Genomic DNA, 20,113 nt, shown 5'->3' with positions numbered 1-20,113 from the left:
TGTGTAATGTTTAGATTTCAAAATCAGCTCTAGCAGTATGTAACATGTAATCAAGAATACTGAAAGACATCATTTTCAAGAGTTAATGTTTACAAAAAAACTAAATCTACATTTTTTGTAGATTGTTTGTATATTATTAAAGTTTCATAATTGCAAAACCAAGTGCCTTTTTATTTTATAATGAAAACAGTTAGGGGTTCTTCTCAACCCTATATAATGTACTTTTGTCTAATTACTTCTTTCTTACCTTTGAAGAAGTTGGCTGAGTTCCAACAGCTAATCCTTCTAAAAGAGAGTGTGTACAGAATGCTATTATTAATCCTACTTTTTTAACTAGTTTCGATTCTGTTTTTATAGATTGTTCTACAGATGTTACAGACTGAGTAGGATTCAAATCTGATCCTTTACATTTAAATTCAATGTTGTCTTCATCTACTGCACCATCTTCTTCATGCAATATTTTTCTCTGTAATCAAGACATGTATAATGAAATTGGCACCAGATTAATTATTATTAAGATTACACAAGACTAATATTTACTTCCACTTTAAAATAAAATAATTAAGTATACAGGTTATCAACAAAATTATGCAGGCATAATCTACATAAAATAAATAACAGAGATAATTTCATGTGAAGGTTTTTTACAAACACAACAAACATAACTGGTTGTACAGGTTGATTGTAGTAATTCATGTATGATTTAACTTACAGTGATACTTGTTAATACTGAGCTCTTTAAGATGAATTTATTAGTATGGAAATAATAATTTCGGTCAACAACAGAAGTTAGTTTTTATCTGTCACAATGCTTGAATGTTTTTATTTATTGGGAAAAAAAATGGGCGATGTATTTAAATTACATTAAAAGGATGGATTTTAGCTCAAATGGCTTTTCTATATATTAGTATTATTAACTGAAAACTAATTTTATCCTGTTAAGAAATAAATTAATGAATTCACTCATTTATAAATTTTTCTATACAGTGTTAAATACAGTCCTTGTGCAATTCAAATATATTAGTCTTAAATTCACAATAACTGAATTTAAAAAAAAATAAAACCGGGTAAAAAAAACTGTTTTTAGTTTTAAAAGATAGAATTATCTTTTATCTAACATTAATGTGTAAAGGAAGTAAAGAATGACCAGCATTAACAGTAAATTTGGTTAGGTTATTTTAACTCATGTATGTACTCCAAAAAATTAAATCCTAAGCAAACTGTAATCTTTCTTACCAACTGGAATGAAAACAAATAAACCAATATATACATTGATAGAATCATAATATTATTAATGAAATCAATCAAGGGAGAGAAGTATGAGATTGGACAAATGAAAAAGAAACATAAGATGATATAAATTACAAATAACAAAATTATTTAAACTGTGCTAAACGTTGATGAATTTGAAAAGAGAAACTGCTGACAGTAAAAATAAAAGCAAATAAATCAAAGTATTAAGATATGATGTTTTTGTAAATTACATATATATATATATATATATATATATATATATATATATATCCTTATATCCTATATAAATATATATTATATTTTTTTTCTCTCCAGTCATTTGACTGGTTTGATGTAGCTCTCCAACATACCCTATCTAATGCCAGTTGTTTCATTTCGATATACCCCCTACATCCTAGATCCGGAACAATTTGTTTTACATATTTAAATGTTGCCTGCCTGCAAAATTTTTTCACTCAATTTTTTCACTTATTTTTAACATTCTCCTACAGCACCACATTTAAAAAGCTTCTAATCTTTTCTTCTCAGATACTCTGATCATCCAAGTTTCACTTCCACATAAAGCTACGCTCCAAACATATACTTTCAAAAATATTTTCCTGATGTTTAAATTAATTTTTGATGTAAACAAATTATATATGTGACTGAAGCCTTGTTTCACCTGTGCTATTCGACATTTTATATCGCTCCTGCTTCATCCATCTTTAGTAATTCTACTTCCCAAATAACAAAACTCTTCTACCTCCACAATCTTTTCTCTTCCTATTTTTATATTCAGTGGTCCATCTACATTATTTCTACTGCATATCATTACTTTCATTTTGCTCTTGTTTATTTTCAAGTGGTAGTTCTTGTGTAGGACTTCATCCATACTGTTCATTGTTTCTTCTAAATCTTTTTTTTTACTCTCAGCTAGAATTACTACATCATCAGCAATTCATAGCATCTTTATCTTTTCACCTTGTACTGTTACTCCGAATCTAAAGTGTTCTTTAACATCATTAACTGCTAGTTCTATGTAAAGATTAAAAAGTAACGAGGATAGGGAACATCCATGTCAGATTCCCTTTTTTATTACGGCTTCTTTCTTATGTTTTTCAATTATTACTGTTGCTCTTTGGTTCTTGTAAATTTTATCAATTGTTCTTTTACCTCTGTACTTGAACCCCAATTTTTTTTTAAAATTCTGAACATTTTATTCCAGTCTATGTTATCGAATGCCTTTTTTCTAGGTCTATAAATGCCAAGTATGTTGGTTTGTTTTTTTTAATCTTCCTTCTATTATTAATCTGAGCTATAAAATTGCTTCCTTTGTTCTTATACCTTTCCTGAAACCAAATTGGTCTTCTCCTAACACCTCTTCCACTCTCCTCTCAATTCTTCTGTACAGAATTCTAGTTAAGATGTTTGATGCATGACTAGTTAAGCTAGTTTTTCGGTATTCTTCACATTTATCTGCTCCTGCTTTCTTTAGTATCATGACTAACACTCTTTTTGAAGTCTGATGGAACTTCCCCTTTTTCGTAAATATTACACACCAGTTTGTATAATCTATCTATTGCTTCCTCATCTGCACTGCAGATGAGAAAGGTAATTCTGCAGGAATTCTGTCTATTCCAGGACCCTTTCTGTCATTCAAATCTTTTAATACTCTCTTAAATTCAGATCTTGGCATTGTCTTTCATCCTCTTCTTCTATAACACCATTTTCTAATTCATTTCCTCCATATAACTCTTCAATATATTCCACCTACCTATCAACCTTTTCATTCATATTATAAATCAATGTATCATCTTTGTTTAACATATTATTAGATTTTTATTTATGTACCACAAAATTTTCCTTAACTTTCCTGTATACTCCATCTATTTTACCAATGATCATTTCTCTTTCCACTTCTGAACACGTTTCTTTAATCTACTCTATTTTGCTAGTTTCCTGTTTGTCAATAGTTCCTTTTACTTTTTTCATCACTGGCATTCATATATTTTCTACGTTCATCCATCAGCTGCAATATATCATCTGATATCCAAGATTTTCTACCAGTTCTCTTTGTTCCCCAAAGTTTGCTTCTGCTGATTTAAGGATTTCCTTTTTAACATTCTCCCATTCTTCTTCTACATTTTTTGCCTTATCTTTCTTACTCCGACCTCTTGCGATGTCCTCTTCAAAAACCTTCTTTACCTCCTCTTCCTAAAGCTTCTCTAAATTCCACCGATTCATCTGACACCTTTTCTTCAGATTTTTAAACCCCAATCTACATTTCATTATCACTAAATTATGGTCACTATCAATGTCTGCACAAGGTAAGCTTTGCAGTCGACGAGTTTATTTCTAAATCTTTACTTAACCATGATATAATCTATCTGATATCTTGCAGTACCACCTGGTTTTTCCATGAATATATTCTTCTGTTATGATTTTTAAACTGGTTGTTGGCAATTACTAAATTATACTTTGTGCAAAATTCTATAATTCAGTTCATTTCTTTTGCCCAGCCCATATTCACTCACATTTCCTTCCTTGCGTTTTCCAATGCTTGCATTCCAATCTCCAACTATTATTAAATTTTCATCCCCTTTTGTGTTTAATTGCTTTGTTAACTTCTTTGTATACACACTCTATCTTATCATCATCATCATCATGGGCATTTGTGTCTACAAATGCCCATAGATGTTAACAATCATCGTTGACTTAGGTTTTGATTTTACCCATATTACAATGATTCTGTCGCTATGCATTTTGAAATATTCTACTCTTTTCCCTAAGTTCTTGTTCATTACGAAACCTACTCCTGCCTGCCCTTTATTTGATGCTGTGTTAATTACTCTAAAATCACCTGACCAAAAATCGTTTTCCTCTTCCCATCGAACCTTGCTAATTCCTATTACATCTACATTAAATCTATCCATTTCCCTCTTTAAATTTTCTAACCTATTTATTACATGTAATTGCAGAGAATTACATTTTCTTGGAAAAAAAGCTGTAGTTTTCCATTGCTTTAGCTGCGCAGTACTCAGAAGATTAAGTGATGTTGATATGGCCGTTAAGTCCTTCTGACCAACACCCTTACAACTACTGAAAGAGCTGCTGCCCTCTTTCAGGAATCATTCCTTAGTCTGGCTTTCAAAAGATACCTCTCTGATATGGTTGCACCTTCGGTCCAGCTACTCTGTATCACTGAGCACTCAAGCCTCCCTGCCATAGGCAAGGCATCATGATTCATAGAGCGAGATATATATATTTTAGATACCTTTATTTAATAATGTTCATTCAATAAAAATATTTCAGGGTAAAATTTCTGTAATTTATTTAGTAATTAAAGCTCAATTTTGTAAATAATTTAAGATGTAGGTAGTAAATAAAAATCTTGATACCAGACTATATACTACTGTCAGTGTGTAATTATATATACTTGAGCTAGAAGCTTTATAAAATAAAAATTGGTATTTATAAAATAAAAACTATCCAGCTGATTTCAAAGCAAGCCATACAAACTATTAGATAATTTTGTTCTACTCTTAAATGGTATTAACATAATTTTTACTATTTTTAAAAGTTTGTTACTTCGATGAAGACAAAAAGATACCATTTCACATTAGGTGTCAGAAATTATACTGCTATTGTTTTTCTATAAATAAAATACTGCTGTTTTTTTTCTAGTTTCAATCTTGCAGTACATTTATCAATTCACGAATATCTTATAAATGGAGTTTCAAGAATTTTTGTGTTTTTCTTCTCTAAGATAATCCAAACTGTAGAATGTCTCTAGAGTGACTTTCTGGGGAAATTTACAAATTAATCCTGAATTATCAGACAAATTTTCATGAGTCAAGATACTGGGATGGCTAGAATAAATACATGAAAATAAAATATTAAACAATAGATGATGGATTTGCTAAATAAATGATGATTTATTTGGATGATGAATATTTTTCTTAGAATCTGATCAACTATATGAAGTCCTGTTAATATTTCATGTGCGACAGATTTTAAATAAGCCTCCATGAAAGACAGTAGTTTGAGTGAAAGATATCTCTGCTGATTACCCCTTAATTATGGGTAAACAATGAGTAAATGATTACAATTTTTCTATTAATGTTATCAATATTATTATATTGGTAAGCAAAATTTTCATATCCCTTTTGAAGTGAAGATAATGAGTTGCATGACATTTCACTCACTGGCTATTTACAATAATAACTATTTATTCCCATATAATGTTAAGGTAAATAAATTAAGGTAAAAAACTCCAGTTTTTCAAAAGCATGAAAACTAAATATATTAATTTAGTTTCAGGATAAATAATACATTTTCTTTGAAGTATATAAAGATAGAATAATTAACTATCACAGAGTTTTGGGCAAAACAGTAAACCCTGATGCATATCAATCTACCCTGATGGACAGATCAACCTTTTTCACCACTGACCCTATTTCCTTATATTTGTATCTGTTTTCTCCCACCAGTTGTTATCAATGAATTATTGAGTTTCAATGATTATTTTCAGTACTTTTTCAATACAATATTTATAAATCAACTAAAGAAACACATGTTTCAGAGAGAGAGAAAGGGAGAGAAAATATGATTATATTACATTAAGATAGTGATTTATATTTGTAACGCATTAACTTAAAACAAAAAAAAAATTGAAAAATTAAATTTTAATTACTGTAACAAAATTAGTTATGCTGAAAATAATAATTAAAAAAATTAATAGTATGATAAAAAATAATTTAAAAATATTATAAACAACTCATTTTCATATTAATGAAATTTTTTAAGAGAAAATTTTTCAAGAAAAAAGTTTACTTAAATGAAGAAACTGGAGCCGAACAGTTCCAACAGCTATTTATGGTAAGATTCTATTGATTTGGAAATGAGTTAATCGTAATTTTTAATAATTTCAACAAAATGATAAATCTTTTGATAAATGTTAAAGGTGTTGTTCTAAGATATAAATAAAAAAGAAAAATACATATAACTCTTCTTGATTATTCTTAACAAACAAGAATAAGAAATATTATATAACCACATGGACAACCGACAATAACTTACGTTAGAAATAATTATTTTTAAAAACCCAGAAAAATTCATTTTTTGACAAATTTTTATAAAAATTAGTAGCAAATTATTCTACTTTAACTGAAATCAAGTGAAAATTAGATAATATTATTATCAATAATAAGCCATTCAATTAAGTATCACTTTAATTTGAGTATTAAGTTATCAGACAATGTAAAAATCAATTAAATTTACATCAGAATAAAACTTGAAATATTGTTTTCTTTTTAAGAGCTTTGCATTATAGTAATAATAAAAAATATATACTCTTTCACACATACACATGTAGACAACTATCAATTGCTAAAATATAAAAGTTTAGCAAATACTCTGCGATACTTAATACAAACAGAATTAAAAAAAGAACGTTTAATTGGCTAGCAAAACAATTTATGAAAAGCTACAATCCAACTTGTACAGGTTCAGAATAAAAGAAAACAGTATAGGAAATAAAAATAATGGATTTTGATTAAAAAAAACTGTTATAATTACGCACAACCATATATCATTGGCATTTCTTAACTTTCCAGTGATGAGCAATTTATTAAAATGAAAAGTTTGGAAAACACAAGCATTCAGTGTCTCTATTTTTTGAGTTAAAAAAACAATAAATTTTATGAAAATTTATTAGCAACATGCATCTTGCATGTTGATATACAGGGATAACATAAGCAAAACTAAATTTAAAAAAAAAAATTTATCCTCTTTAATTTTACATTCTATACTCTAAAATCAATACTTTCGAAAATCTTTTACACAAGTCATCTTTTAATCTTACAAAATGTAAACGTTTTTAAATACACCAACTTAGTATTTTTTTTTTTTGTCTTCAGGCATTTGACTGGTTTAATGCAGCTCTCTAAGATTCCCTATCTACTGCTAATTGTTTCATTTCGGTTTACTTCCTACATCCTAGATCCCAAACAATTTGTTTTACGTATTCCAAATGTTGCCTGCCTGCACAATTTTTCCCATCTACCTGCCCCTCCAATATCAAAGCGAGTATTCCAGGTTGCCTTAAAATGTGGGCTATTAGCTATATTAGCTAATAGCTAAATGTGTGTTCTTTTAGCTATATTTTTCCAAATGCTTCTTTCCTCATCAATTTATCGCAATACCTCTGCATTTGCCACTTTATCCACCAATCTGATTTTTAACATTCTCCATAGTACTACATTTCAAAAGCTTCTAATCTTTTCTTCTCAGATACTCTGATCGTCCAAGTTTCACTTCCATTTAAAGTTACACTCCAAACACATACTTTCAAAAATATTTTCCTCATGTTTAAATTAATTTTTGATGTAAGAAAATTATATTTCTGACTGAAAACTCCTTTTGCCTGTTCTATTTGGCATTTTATATCCCTCTTAGCTTAGTATTAAACTAAAAAATATACAAAGTTACATAACTTTTCTTTTTAAGCAGAGGTTAAAAAATTCAGAAATTTACAAACCACCTTAATTCATATTACTTTGTACAGAACAGTAAAACAAAAGACCAAATGGAAATTTTAACCTAACATATATTTATGAGAATAAAAGTAAAAAAAAATAATTAAAACAAAGAAAAATACCTATATTATAAAGAAGATCTGTAAAAAATACAAAAATTAAAACTTAGCACATTAAACAAGAGCTTAAAAAAATGCATGTCAGGTGTGCTGCGGTAAGATAAGACGAAGACAAATTTAATCTATAAAGAGGTAGATTGGAAAGATTTAACAATTCCATTTAGCAATAAACATACTGAACTTATATCAAAATTGTATGATCCACTTTATAAATGAAATGTTTTAAAGAAATAAAAATTACAATGCTAAAGACACCTTTCTAAATCATCCAAAAAGATTGTGTAAAACTGGCATAACAGAAAAAAAATTGTTTAATTATTCTTACTGGCTACCATAATGACTGTAATGACTTTTAGCAGCAACTTAACACAATACACAAGCCATGTGAAATTGTTATAAAGCAAGAAATTTATATTCCTTCAATTGAGGGATAATGAGTGCTTTTGGACTTAACAGTTTTTATTAGGGAGGAATAAATATCCATTACTTTTTGCCCACTAAAGAATTTTGCAGGCAACTATTAACATGAAACTTTAGAACAAATATTTTACAGAATAAATATAAAAGACAGAATAAAACCTTAGTCAATCACTAACACAACAAACAATTTTTAGCATCATATTTGTTGGAGCAGTCATAATATATAAATAATTAATGCCATTATCAAGTTTCAATTTTCTACATTCTTCGAAAGTTACCATAGAAGTAAGCAGGTAAAAAAAATCAAGACAAAATATAGTTTGCAATAAATTTTTATCAGCCTTTAAAACAAGAGAAGATTCACAATTTTACTTTTTTATATGTTTAGGACTTATTTTCATGAAATGAAAGATTTTTATGATTCTTTTTTTATTCTGTAGAATATACTCCTTAGTGGTCACAGTGTAACATTTTTACGATATCTAGCAGTCTCCTTCCTTTTCTTACTTTGACCAAGATTCATACTCTCATACTTTTTCCTTTTGTATTTCTTGTTGTTGCTTTTTTCATGCAAGCAGTATTATTTGATAGATCAAATCCACTTTTTTTTTATTCAAGTATAACTAAAATATATAAAATTAAATTTTAAAAAACAACTTTAAACAAATTTTAACATTTTTCAAACACAGGGGTAGCAGGATTTTCTCCAGGGGGACAAAAATAAGATAACATTTTTTGTTAAAAAATGGTTTTATTTGAACTTTTGAAAAACATTAAAGTGATTAGTTGCAATGCTGTTCGAACCTAACTAAATCTTATTTCAGCACTAGACTATGATAGTTCTGGCTGAAGAGAGTTCATACGGTGCTGAAGGATTTTTCGATAGTGCACAATGTGCAAGTGTGATAAGTAGCACCCATTTTACAGATGATTAGAACAATTGGGTTTCTTTAACTAGTGCAGCTAGTTCTATCTCCTTCAGTTCAGCATTTGGCACATTTATTCCTTTCCATTGGTTGTGCCAAAGTTCAGCTTCACCAAAGAAATCATTTTAATTGTAGTAACTACAAAAACTTAAATCCTTATACATCATATCAAGCATTACGTGAGGGTGCAACATAGGAAAAGAGATGCTAGCAAGTTCTCCTCAGAAAAACGCTGTTAGAGAGAAATTATTAATGAATCTACGTACAGAATAAGTGATCTCCAAAACCCACTAGGAGTCTATGCTAGGGATTTGTATGATCTTTCTGCTGATTTATGATTGGTGGCATATTGAAATCTGTTCCAAGATTGTTTCAGCCTCTGCTATAACATTTTCACTTTCAACAATTGAAAACACTGTGCATTTCCACAGTGTTTTCTCATGATGTCTGATTTTTTTTATGTGATTTCTACATTGAAGTAAGTCCATACTTGTTGAAGAGCATTTACCACCGGTTGCAGGAGTGCCAAATATTTTGCTAAGAGACAAACACTAACAATGAATTCTCATTCTGTAGCAGCGCAATGCATTTGAAAAGCAGCTTTTCTTGTTGCATTGTTATCATCTGTTGATAATTTTTCAAGCACCATAATGATTTGCACATTTTATTTCTTGAATGTAATGAGATACTTTTATATTTTGGGACCAATAGGTTTCACAGAGCATTGGTATATTTGGTAAGCATTTTCGACGAAGGGCCAATTCTTGGAAGAATCTTATTATTACTTTTATTGTGGAGACCATATTTTGTATCACTGCTATTTCATTTAACTCGTTTATAACCAAGTTCAGTTTGTGACTAGCACAGTGAAAACGCCCCTCATATATTTTTCTTGAATAATTTTTTGGACACCACCATCCTTTCCTGCCGTACTGGAACGCCCATTGTAGTCTTGTCTGACACACTTTTCTGGATCAAGGCCTATCTTTTCTATAAAGCTGTTAATTGCAGATGTTATAGATTTTGCATCCATGTCAGTCAACTCAACAAAACCTAAAAATTCCTTACGAATCATCATCTTTTATTTGTCAAAAAATCTAACCCCAATGGAAAGTTGCTCTTTCCCTGATATGTAACTGCTCTCATCTGCCAGGATACTGCAAGCACATGCTTTCTTTACGTCAGTAATGATGTTGTTTCAAATGATATCGCCACATAGGATGATTCTTCAATTTGGAATCAATAGTGACAAATAGTGGAATTTCTTGCTTACTTTACTATGTGCTCTTTTAAAATGTGGTCATCAGCGTAAATTTTGAGTTTGATCAAGTCTTCAAAAACCTTCATGATTTTCTTTGTCCCTCAAAGACTCTCTACTAGAAACTTCAAACTTAAAACAAAACTCCATACAATAATTTTTCACAAAGTTACAACATTTTGAAAATCAGTAAAAAATTTTTTTTGTGAAAAATGTTCTTAACCTAAATATGAGTTTAGAGAAGTAATTCTCACTTCTCTAAAAATTTACAGAAGTAAATTTCTGCAAACATGTACAGTGGAATAAGTAGAAAAAGAACACAAAGAAACTGGTGGAATGGTCAATTCTAACTAGCTGTGGCTGTGTACAGAATGAAATTAATGTGAACCAACATCGTTCTGATTTGAGGTTGGAAATTTTTGTATCCAGATTGTGTTTAAAATAATTTTTGTAAAATTAAAAATGATTGCTAATTACAATTTTCAATCGTTATTTAAAATTACTGGAGTGTGGTATACTTAAAATTATTTCCTTATTTAATATAGTATGATTTTTCTTAAATTTTCAATAGTAATTTTCAATGTAATATTAGTGATAGCAAAATCACTAATATTACAAACAAAAAAACAGGCTTCACATTTCCTGAACATTTTAGGTTGTTTTAATTAGATGGTTTTGCAACTCATCAACTCAAATGAAAATAATATAGATATGAGATCTGAAAATAAAGTAATAAGACTAGTTTTTTTTGGCAGCCAGAATAGCAAAACTGTAATGTTACTAGTAAACATATGGTTATATGAACTGCTGATTTATATTAGATATTAAAATGTTTAGTTTACTGTTGCCAGACAATCTGTCTGGTAACAAAATAGTCTATTGTATGGAGATGAAGCTTTGTTATAAGCCCAAGTTTTTAGGTGGTTTAAAGCATTTTCAGATGCCTGGGAATCAGTTGTGGACAATCCATGCTCTGCAAGACCATTAACGTCAAAAAGTGATAACAATGTTGAGTGAATCAGAGACTTTTGGAGTTTTTGTCTACAGAATAGACTGTAAATCAATATGTTTAATGGGAAATTCTTTAAAGACTGCAGTTGAGTTGCCCGCATGAGACCAGCCATCGAAGACATCTAGATACTGCATCATGACAATGCACCTTGTCCCATACATTCTCAATTAATGAGTTTTTGGCAAAGAAAAACATTCCTGTAGTTTCTCAACCACCTTAATCACCTGACTTGAGTCCCTGTGACTTTTTCCTGTTCCTGACTTTAAAAACACCTATATATTTTTTTATATTTTTTTTAATGTTTTCTACAGTAAAAAAACATTAAAAAATATATAACCGACCATCTGAAGGATATTCCAGTTTCTGAGTTCCAACATTGCTATGAAGAGTGTAAAAACTGTTTGAAGTGTTGCGTGGCTTCCCAAGGGAACAATTTTGAAGGTGATAGAGTCCATGTATAATTGGATTGTAAATAAAAAGTTTTTCTGAACCAATCTCATTACTTTATTTACAGACCTCGTACAAACCTTTCAGACTAAAAAACTTTTCAATATCCACTTTAGATTGCTATTGTTAGGGAATTGCCATCCGAACTAGCTTAAATGCGTCAACTCACTCAACTGACTCACTCGCACTGATTGCAGCACTTAAATAGGGATCATAAAGTACTAGAACTTTCCCGCTAAATCCAACCTCGAACATTCTGTAATCTTCAAGTTTTATCACAGACCATCCAGACCTTGAACCACCAGTTCCCCACTCATTCACCAGAGAGCACTCTCGCCATACTATTACAACCCCACAATACTATTATAACCTATTGATAATGACCTATATTTTTTCATTTGACTAAATGAGCCAGGTGGGAGCAAGTGTCCCACCATGGTTATGCCTATGTTTTCAAATACTTTTAAAGATTGTACTTTTTGAAGATGTCACCAAATTAAGTATTGGTAAGTTGTAATTGTTTTTAATTTGGTCCTGATTTCAAAAAATCGAAGTTAAAGATAAACTGAAAGCTTTTTAAAAATTGAAAACATTTTTACTTTTTATTACAGATTTTTTTTTAGAAAAACTGATAATGATTTTACATTCATTTTATGGTTTTTACAGCATTTTTCAATTACTACATATCGTAAACATTTTGGAACACAAGTATTACAATCCTTTGAATGAATTAACAAATTTACATATTAAGTTTTTATTTAAGAATGGAATTCCTGAACCAGCAATCTAAGAGGGGATACTCCAAAACTGACATCCTATTGAAAATAGTATGCCTTATCAGGTATATTAAATGCATAGAGAGTATATGTATAGTAGTTACCGAGAATCTATAATTTATCACATATTCATGGGCCAACTATTCTGTTCATTGCTATTGTTATTAATCCCATGCTATTAACTGTTGCAGATATTGCTCCCGTCAGCTTTGATGTGGTGTGATTACCTTTTTTTATATTTGCAAGAGACAGAGATGTATGAACAATAGTGTTATGTTTATAGTAATAATTATTTGAGTGGTGTGAAAGATAATGGAGCTAATGGATGATTCAGAAAAACATCCATCATATTTTCTGAATTTGTCTAAAAAAAATTCAATTACTTGTTACAGTACAATATAGCTAATGTAGCTGATATAGCAAAATATTACTACTCAACAGGTACAGTGATTTGGGACCACAAAGAAATTTAGCTGACAGAAATCATTATATCTGAAACCATTTATGTAAATATGTGTGATAAATTTGCTGTAAAATGCTGCAGAAGAGTCATATGAGGTAGTTACAAAGAGAGTTGTTCTGGATAACAATGTGTCCTGTTGGTCACACATTATCTTTACTTTTGCGGTTCAATTGAAAAATTTAAACATTCCTCCTAGAGCCTGGAATTGGTGCTAATTGACTGCCATCACTTCATCATGAGGATCCGACTTGCTAACTAGTGCTTAGAAATTAATGAGGAGCTTATTGAACAAGGTTAATTAAGCCCATCTACCCTGACAGCAGACTTCTTTGATGAAGATCAGCAAAAACTGATGTTGAGGTATGACATGCTTAAATAAGAGTGGTATGAATATGGAAAATTAATGGAATTTCATTAACAATAAAAAAAGGAAAATAATAACTTATGAGCAACAAAATCTTTTTCTCTAAATCAGCATTCTATATCAATCAAATGGAAGTAAATTTTTGGAGTAGCCCTTATACAAACAGACAAATATGTAGACAATATTTAATATTAATTTTAAATATTTACATAGAAAATTAAAGCTAACATTATTATCAAATCTACTATCACATTTTGCATTACAATGTTCAGTAATATCAAAATAACCTTCTTTTTTTTATTTTCAACTGTCCCTTTGTTATTTTAAATAAAAATGTCTTCTCCATGTTTATCATATTGATTTAAGTATATTTATTTACAGTACCAAATATTATGTGATGCAATTACTTAAGTAGGACATTAATCGAAGTGTTATTTCACATTATCTATATAGGATAATTTGATTAAGATGCACTTAAGAAACAGGCCTACACTAAACATGTAGTATAAATAGAAATTCTATTTTTTTTTCTTCAATATTTTAAAATATAAATATATACATAATTTGTTCTATGTTAAAATATTTTTTTTTATTTTCATTGATCAGTAATACTATAACATAATATTTTTAAAAAATGATAAAGTACATTCATTTATTAAAAGATTTCAGACAGTGTGAAATTTGTTTTAGAACGCATTTAATAATGATTAAGAACCAGATTAAATTTTTTTTTAAAAAAGCAAGCCAACAATTGAATTTTTAAAGAATAAATCTTTAAACATTGTCACAAACTAAAATAACTTGCACAGAGATTGTAAACTGTTTCTTCTAAAGTTTTAACATTTTATTTCTTTATCAGTCAAATGTAATGATATAAACAGTTTTGGTATTTTAACTATCAAAAATTAATTTAATTACAAAATTCTTTATATCATGCCCATTCCAAACACAATTTACAATGTATTTATAATGAATATTATATTAATAGTGAATTATTAATTTAATAGTATTATCATATTATTTTAATAGTGAATATAAATATAATAGATTTGTAAATAAAGTGGATTGCAATCATATTATTCATGAAGTGTAATGGCAGCAATATGTTGCAACAGAAAAATAAATTCTGTTATTTAATGAATTAAATAATACTATTCTGGCATAAGTAATTAATCTAAACCAGCAATTAACCTCTTGGTCAGGTTTTGCTAAAATTTGTCACAGTGAAAAAAACAATTATTTATCATGTAAATGAGAAATTATTAAAAAAGAGTGAATACGTTAAAGAAATAGACACTTTTTATGTTGTATTCTTTTCAAGGATTAAAAAAACCATCAATGACATTTTTATGAGGTCCAACCTTTGCTAGTTAATACCACTTATCTGACTATTAACTTGTTCATTAGAAATTTCAAAAATGAAATCTCTAATAGACAAGTTATTACTTTAAATTTCATTAGCAATCTATTCCTGTGAAAAAAATCAAAATAAATACCAAAAGCACATACATAGTTGAACATAGAATTAAGATTTCCTTGTATTTGAACTTGAGATATCAAAATATGAAAAAATATAAAAATTTGGGGAGGAAAATTGACAATTCAAACAGAATCTAACACATTTTCTTTCATGCATTACTATAATTTCTTTTAAAGTATAGCATTTGAAAAATGTCCATAACACTTAATTAATTATTTATCTATACCATGTTTCAAACTAATAAAATGAGTTATATAGTGAACTAAATATTAAAATATGATATAATAGTACAGTATAGTGTAAATTCATGACAACATAAATTAGTCAAAAAATTTAAACAGTTTGATATATATTATATGCTGTCTAATCATCAAATTACAAAACTTTTATTAAATATTAAAAAGATATTTTATTAAATATTAAAATATTATCAACTTTATAAACCTTTAACTTGATACCATGAAAAAAAAGCAAAACACTCTTTTTTTTCTTTTTCTTTCCATGCTCAAAAGTGGAGATGCTTGTTTTATAGAACAGTTTATGATTTTTTATGAGTAACATATATATACATTTAACTAACACTATTCATGTTAATGAAAACAATAATAAATAAAACCCAGATTTTTTAATACTTTTAATATAACATACCAAAATATTTTCTCATAGATTCAAGGAGTGAAACAAGTAATAAAAAAAGCAAACAAGATAAACTGTCATTTGGTTTGCTTACCAATTAGATTTATTTACTGATAAAATTTTAAATATAAATACAATTTATCCAATTTAAAACAGAGAAACTGTGTACACAAGAAGATGAAAAAGAATCAGTATGGTATGTAATCAGAAATAATCATTTTTTTATACAGTGTAGAATATTCAACCGCCTGACAAAATGACAGGAACTAATTATCTAAAGTAGTTTGTTCACATTTGTATGAAACAATTCAAGATTTCAAAACAAATCTCAATAGCAAAAGCAAATTGCCAAATTCATACAGAACGAAGTATATATGAACTCATAAGGAAAAAAGCATATAAAAAAGGAAATGTACAACAATAACTACTCATAACTAAACTGGGAAATTCAGCAATAACTAAACTGGGAAATAAAATTAAAAAAAAGTAATAATTGAGAACACCTTATTCATACACACCTTCCAAACAAAAAGAGAGTTTCTGTACAAAACAATTAATTAAAAATGAATTAAGAATAAAAGCAATGTTAATTACGTTCCCAAGGTTTAAGTCATCATGAATCAATCTGAGATTTCAGGCTATAATATGAGTATAAAATTGTATTGAGGTTTAAAAAACAAGTTATGAAATGATTAGGATATGGTGGGGATGATTTGAGCACTTTTGACAATAAACCAAGAATCACTTATAGTCAGAAATGTACAAAACCCTGCTTTCAACTGATCTGGCCCTCTCAGATTTTTTTTACTCCAAAATCAAATTAAAAAAAAGAAGTAAATGGTTTTATCCAACAGAATGAAAAGTATAAACTAACGGCATTAATTTTATTTAAAAAATGTTATAACAGCTTCCTATGTTTGTGCATCATACTAATTCCCACTACTGAATGAACTATAAATCTACATAGTGTGATTATTATTTTTTTAAATCACTTTTAATTTTTACTTCCTTGTATGAAATAAATTAAGTATTGTGATCACAAAAAATTTCAGATTTCAACAGAAATATCGATTTTGACCATCCCTGCATCCATTTTGACTAGTTTCAGCGTGACGTCTGTACGTACATATGTACATATTTATCTCACATAACTCAAAAATTATAGTCATAGGATGTTGAAATTTTGGATTTAGGACTGCTGTAACATCTAATTGTGCACCTCCCCTTTTGATTGCAATTGACTAGACCAAAGTGTCTAATAAAAGCTCAAAATCCAAAAAATTTGGATTTTGGACTTTTTCTTAAGTGCAGTAATAAGCCCTCATTGAGAGCTTTTTAACGATATATCATAACTGATACTTTTTTCATTGGTTTCAGAGTTATAGCCAAATAAAATTTTAATTAATGAAATATTTGGATCTTACAAGGGGAAGTGAAGGCACATCGGTTCGAAACTGACTTATCTCCCTTTCTTTTTTTGTTAATTTAAATATATTGATTTATTAATAATTATTAACCTCTGGTTGTAAAAAATGTTTACAATAAATAATAATTTAATAACAATAAAAAAATCCTCCATTATAAAAGAAGTTATCTGAGCTTTTTTGTTAAACTGCCAAGTCACAGAGAGTTTATTAGCATTAATGTGAGTAAAACACCGTGGTCTTGCAGATTTACCCATGACTAGTGGTTTTAGAAGTTCCTCAACCATGTTTGCACATAGAAGAATAGTAAGGTGTTCATTTAACATGTATTCACAGATACATTTTTCTCCTTTTAACATTAGCGTTTTAGTCTGTAAAGTTCTAAAAATATTATTGTTTCATCACAGTTAAAAATGTCTTTTTGATTATAGCCAGCCAGAATAATAGAAAGTGTTGTCTCCCGTTCCTTAATGACAAACTTATCAACATCGCTTGCTTCTCCACAAACTTTATTTCAAACAATGTTATGTCTATTTTTAAAACTTTCAAGCCATCTATTAGAAGCTTTAAAATCAGATTGTTGAATTTTTCAGCTAACAGTAAAGCTTGGCTTTGTAAAATAGAGCCAGATCTTGGCAAATGTTAGATTTACTGCTAACAAACCATTCCTGCAACAGTTCATTTATTTCTTCATATCCAGCAGTTTTCTGCTGCCTTTTCATATTCACATTTCCTTTTAACCACTCCTAATTTTTTTTAATTTTCCTATTTTTTGTAAAGTGTTGTAAATATGAGTTTTTCTGCACTTAAACTTATCCATTCACTGACATACAGTCAATTTACCTTTGTTATTATTCAGTTCAATAACTTTAACTTTTTCGTTTAATGTTAAAGCAGTATTTTTACGAGACATTTTGGTGAATTTTAAAGAAAAACAAATGTATAAGATTACCATAAGCCGATACTTGTACACAGTAAGGTACAGTAATAAGATAAAGGCACAATACACAAGAATACAATAAAGTACAAACACTTAATTGTTACACAGTAAAAAATATGTTCAGGATCCGTTTAAAACAGGTTTCCACGTGTGTGCCTGTGTGTAGATTTATTCAAGGAATTATATAAATAAGTAATTCTAGTAAAAAGCATTTTTTTCCCCAAAATCTAGATACCAAGACAAAAATCTAATAGAAATAAATACCTGATAATATTTTAAATATCATAATAAGATTATCATAAAGCTTATTTTAAATAAAGTTAACCTTTGAATGACCATACCACACACCTATCTTTTTAATTTTGTAAATTATAAATATCAAATGAATATAATAATATTATAGAAATCACCTGTTTCCACTGATAATCCGTAGATGACTGCTGACCACTTTTTAATATTTTCTGAGCTGATTCATCTTTTTTAATACTACCATATTTTGAATGATCTCCATTATCATTCAATAATCTATCAACTTCTGAAGGATCTAAAAATTGAAATAATAAATATCAATAATAATAATACATAAAAATTAAACACTAATATCAAAAGATTGGGATACAATAAATTGTAATTAACAAAAAAAAAATATCATTAACAGTATATTTCAGTATTATTACAAAAATGAATAAGATTAAATAAATATACACATAAAAAAAACAAGGGAATTCATGAAATACAAATTGCCCGTAAAAAAAAAATGAGTACTATTGAATTTGGAGGATAGTTCAGGAACAGTTGAAAAACTATGATGCTTCCAGAAACCTGCAAAAAACTTTTGTAAAACTTCATAAAAGAGTTCTTACAATTGTTAATTAAAAAAAGAACCAAGTAAAAAATTGCATAAGAGCAGAATTAGAATACAACCCTTATACATCAGTGAAATAAACTAACATGTTAAACAAGGTTATATAAATCATAACATGATGAATAGGAATTTGCCAACGAGAGAAATAATACATAAGTATTAAGTGTGCCAAGATACAGATGCTAATCACACATAAAATGAAAAGGAAAAATAAAGAATGATTAATGCATAAATCCTGATAGTAATAGAATCATATACCTTGAAACCTGATGGTTTTGTGGTATGTAGAATATCAAGAGAATAGAGCATTCTAAAAATTGTTTAAAAAATGTCAAAGCCAAAGCTACATTTAATAAATCGGTTCCAATGAAACATCATGGTTAAACAATAGGTACAGTTTTACACTAGACATTTATTTAGTGGCTACAGCAGTAAATGAAATTTGAAATTTTAAAAAAATAAAGAGAAGCAGTAGGAGAGCAATACTGATAATATTTATTATGCTATTTGGCTTACCATGAAAGCATGAATTTGTGCATTCGTTCATTAGCATTCATGTGCGCATGTTAGTGTGAATATGTAAATGAGTTAATGAGAACATGTGTGTGCATGCGTGTGTATGAAAGAAGATTTATCTTTATTTGTTACTGGATCTTAAAAGATAATTGATTAATAAATATATCTACATACAAATTACAAATTGTTTAAAATATATAATTACAAATATAACACAGCTCTCTTGACACAATAAAAAAAAAGTATAATACAGCTTTCTTGACACAGTATTTAAGAAAAAGAGGAAACATCAGAAAGGGAGAAGGAGGAGAGTAGAGTTAACCATTGTAATTTTTTATATTTCTATCTGGGCCCCCTTTTGAAAAATGTCAAGTTTTGAAAAAAATAATAATTTAAAACCAAACATCTCTGGAAGGGTATGAACAAACATTTTTTCTGGTAAATCTCTCAGAAACAGTTCTTTAACAGGGGAGGTTTTATTCATTACTCCTCACTAAAAAAAAAAATATGTATATATCAACATTTTTACAAAAGTTAACTAATTTTAAACAGTTTCTATAACATAAATGTTATGTGATTACAGCTCATTCACTTACAGTTCAATTTTTTTAAGACAAACAGATTTAAGACATTTTTGATTATCAAAATATCTTTATAAGTAAAACAGGTGTAATTGATTTTCAAATTCAAAGAAATTC

The 20,113-nt window shown here is 28.4% G+C and overlaps 1 protein-coding gene across 2 annotated transcripts in view; it reads right to left on the bottom strand.

Moving 5' to 3' along the window:
• The window catches only part of Zip88E (Zinc/iron regulated transporter-related protein 88E), a 51,156-nt gene that overhangs the window by 22,339 nt on the left and 8,704 nt on the right, over nt 1–20,113 (bottom strand). For both annotated transcript variants that reach the window (XR_012756588.1, XM_075367794.1), the window contains exons 3-4: nt 18,445–18,578; nt 248–466 (exon numbers count right to left, since the gene is read on the bottom strand). Coding sequence is in view for 1 of the 2 variants with exons in the window: in XM_075367794.1 (XP_075223909.1) it covers nt 248–466; nt 18,445–18,578 (353 nt within the window). In the remaining variant the exon portion in view is untranslated. The remainder of the gene's footprint in view (nt 1–247; nt 467–18,444; nt 18,579–20,113) is intronic.

The sequence above is a fragment of the Lycorma delicatula genome, chromosome 1 (genome assembly GCF_047948215.1).
Source record: "Lycorma delicatula isolate Av1 chromosome 1, ASM4794821v1, whole genome shotgun sequence".
Taxonomy (NCBI): Eukaryota; Metazoa; Arthropoda; class Insecta; order Hemiptera; family Fulgoridae; genus Lycorma; species Lycorma delicatula.
Note: the sequence above shows the minus strand (reverse complement) of the source record. Positions and strands in the feature narration are given on the sequence as shown.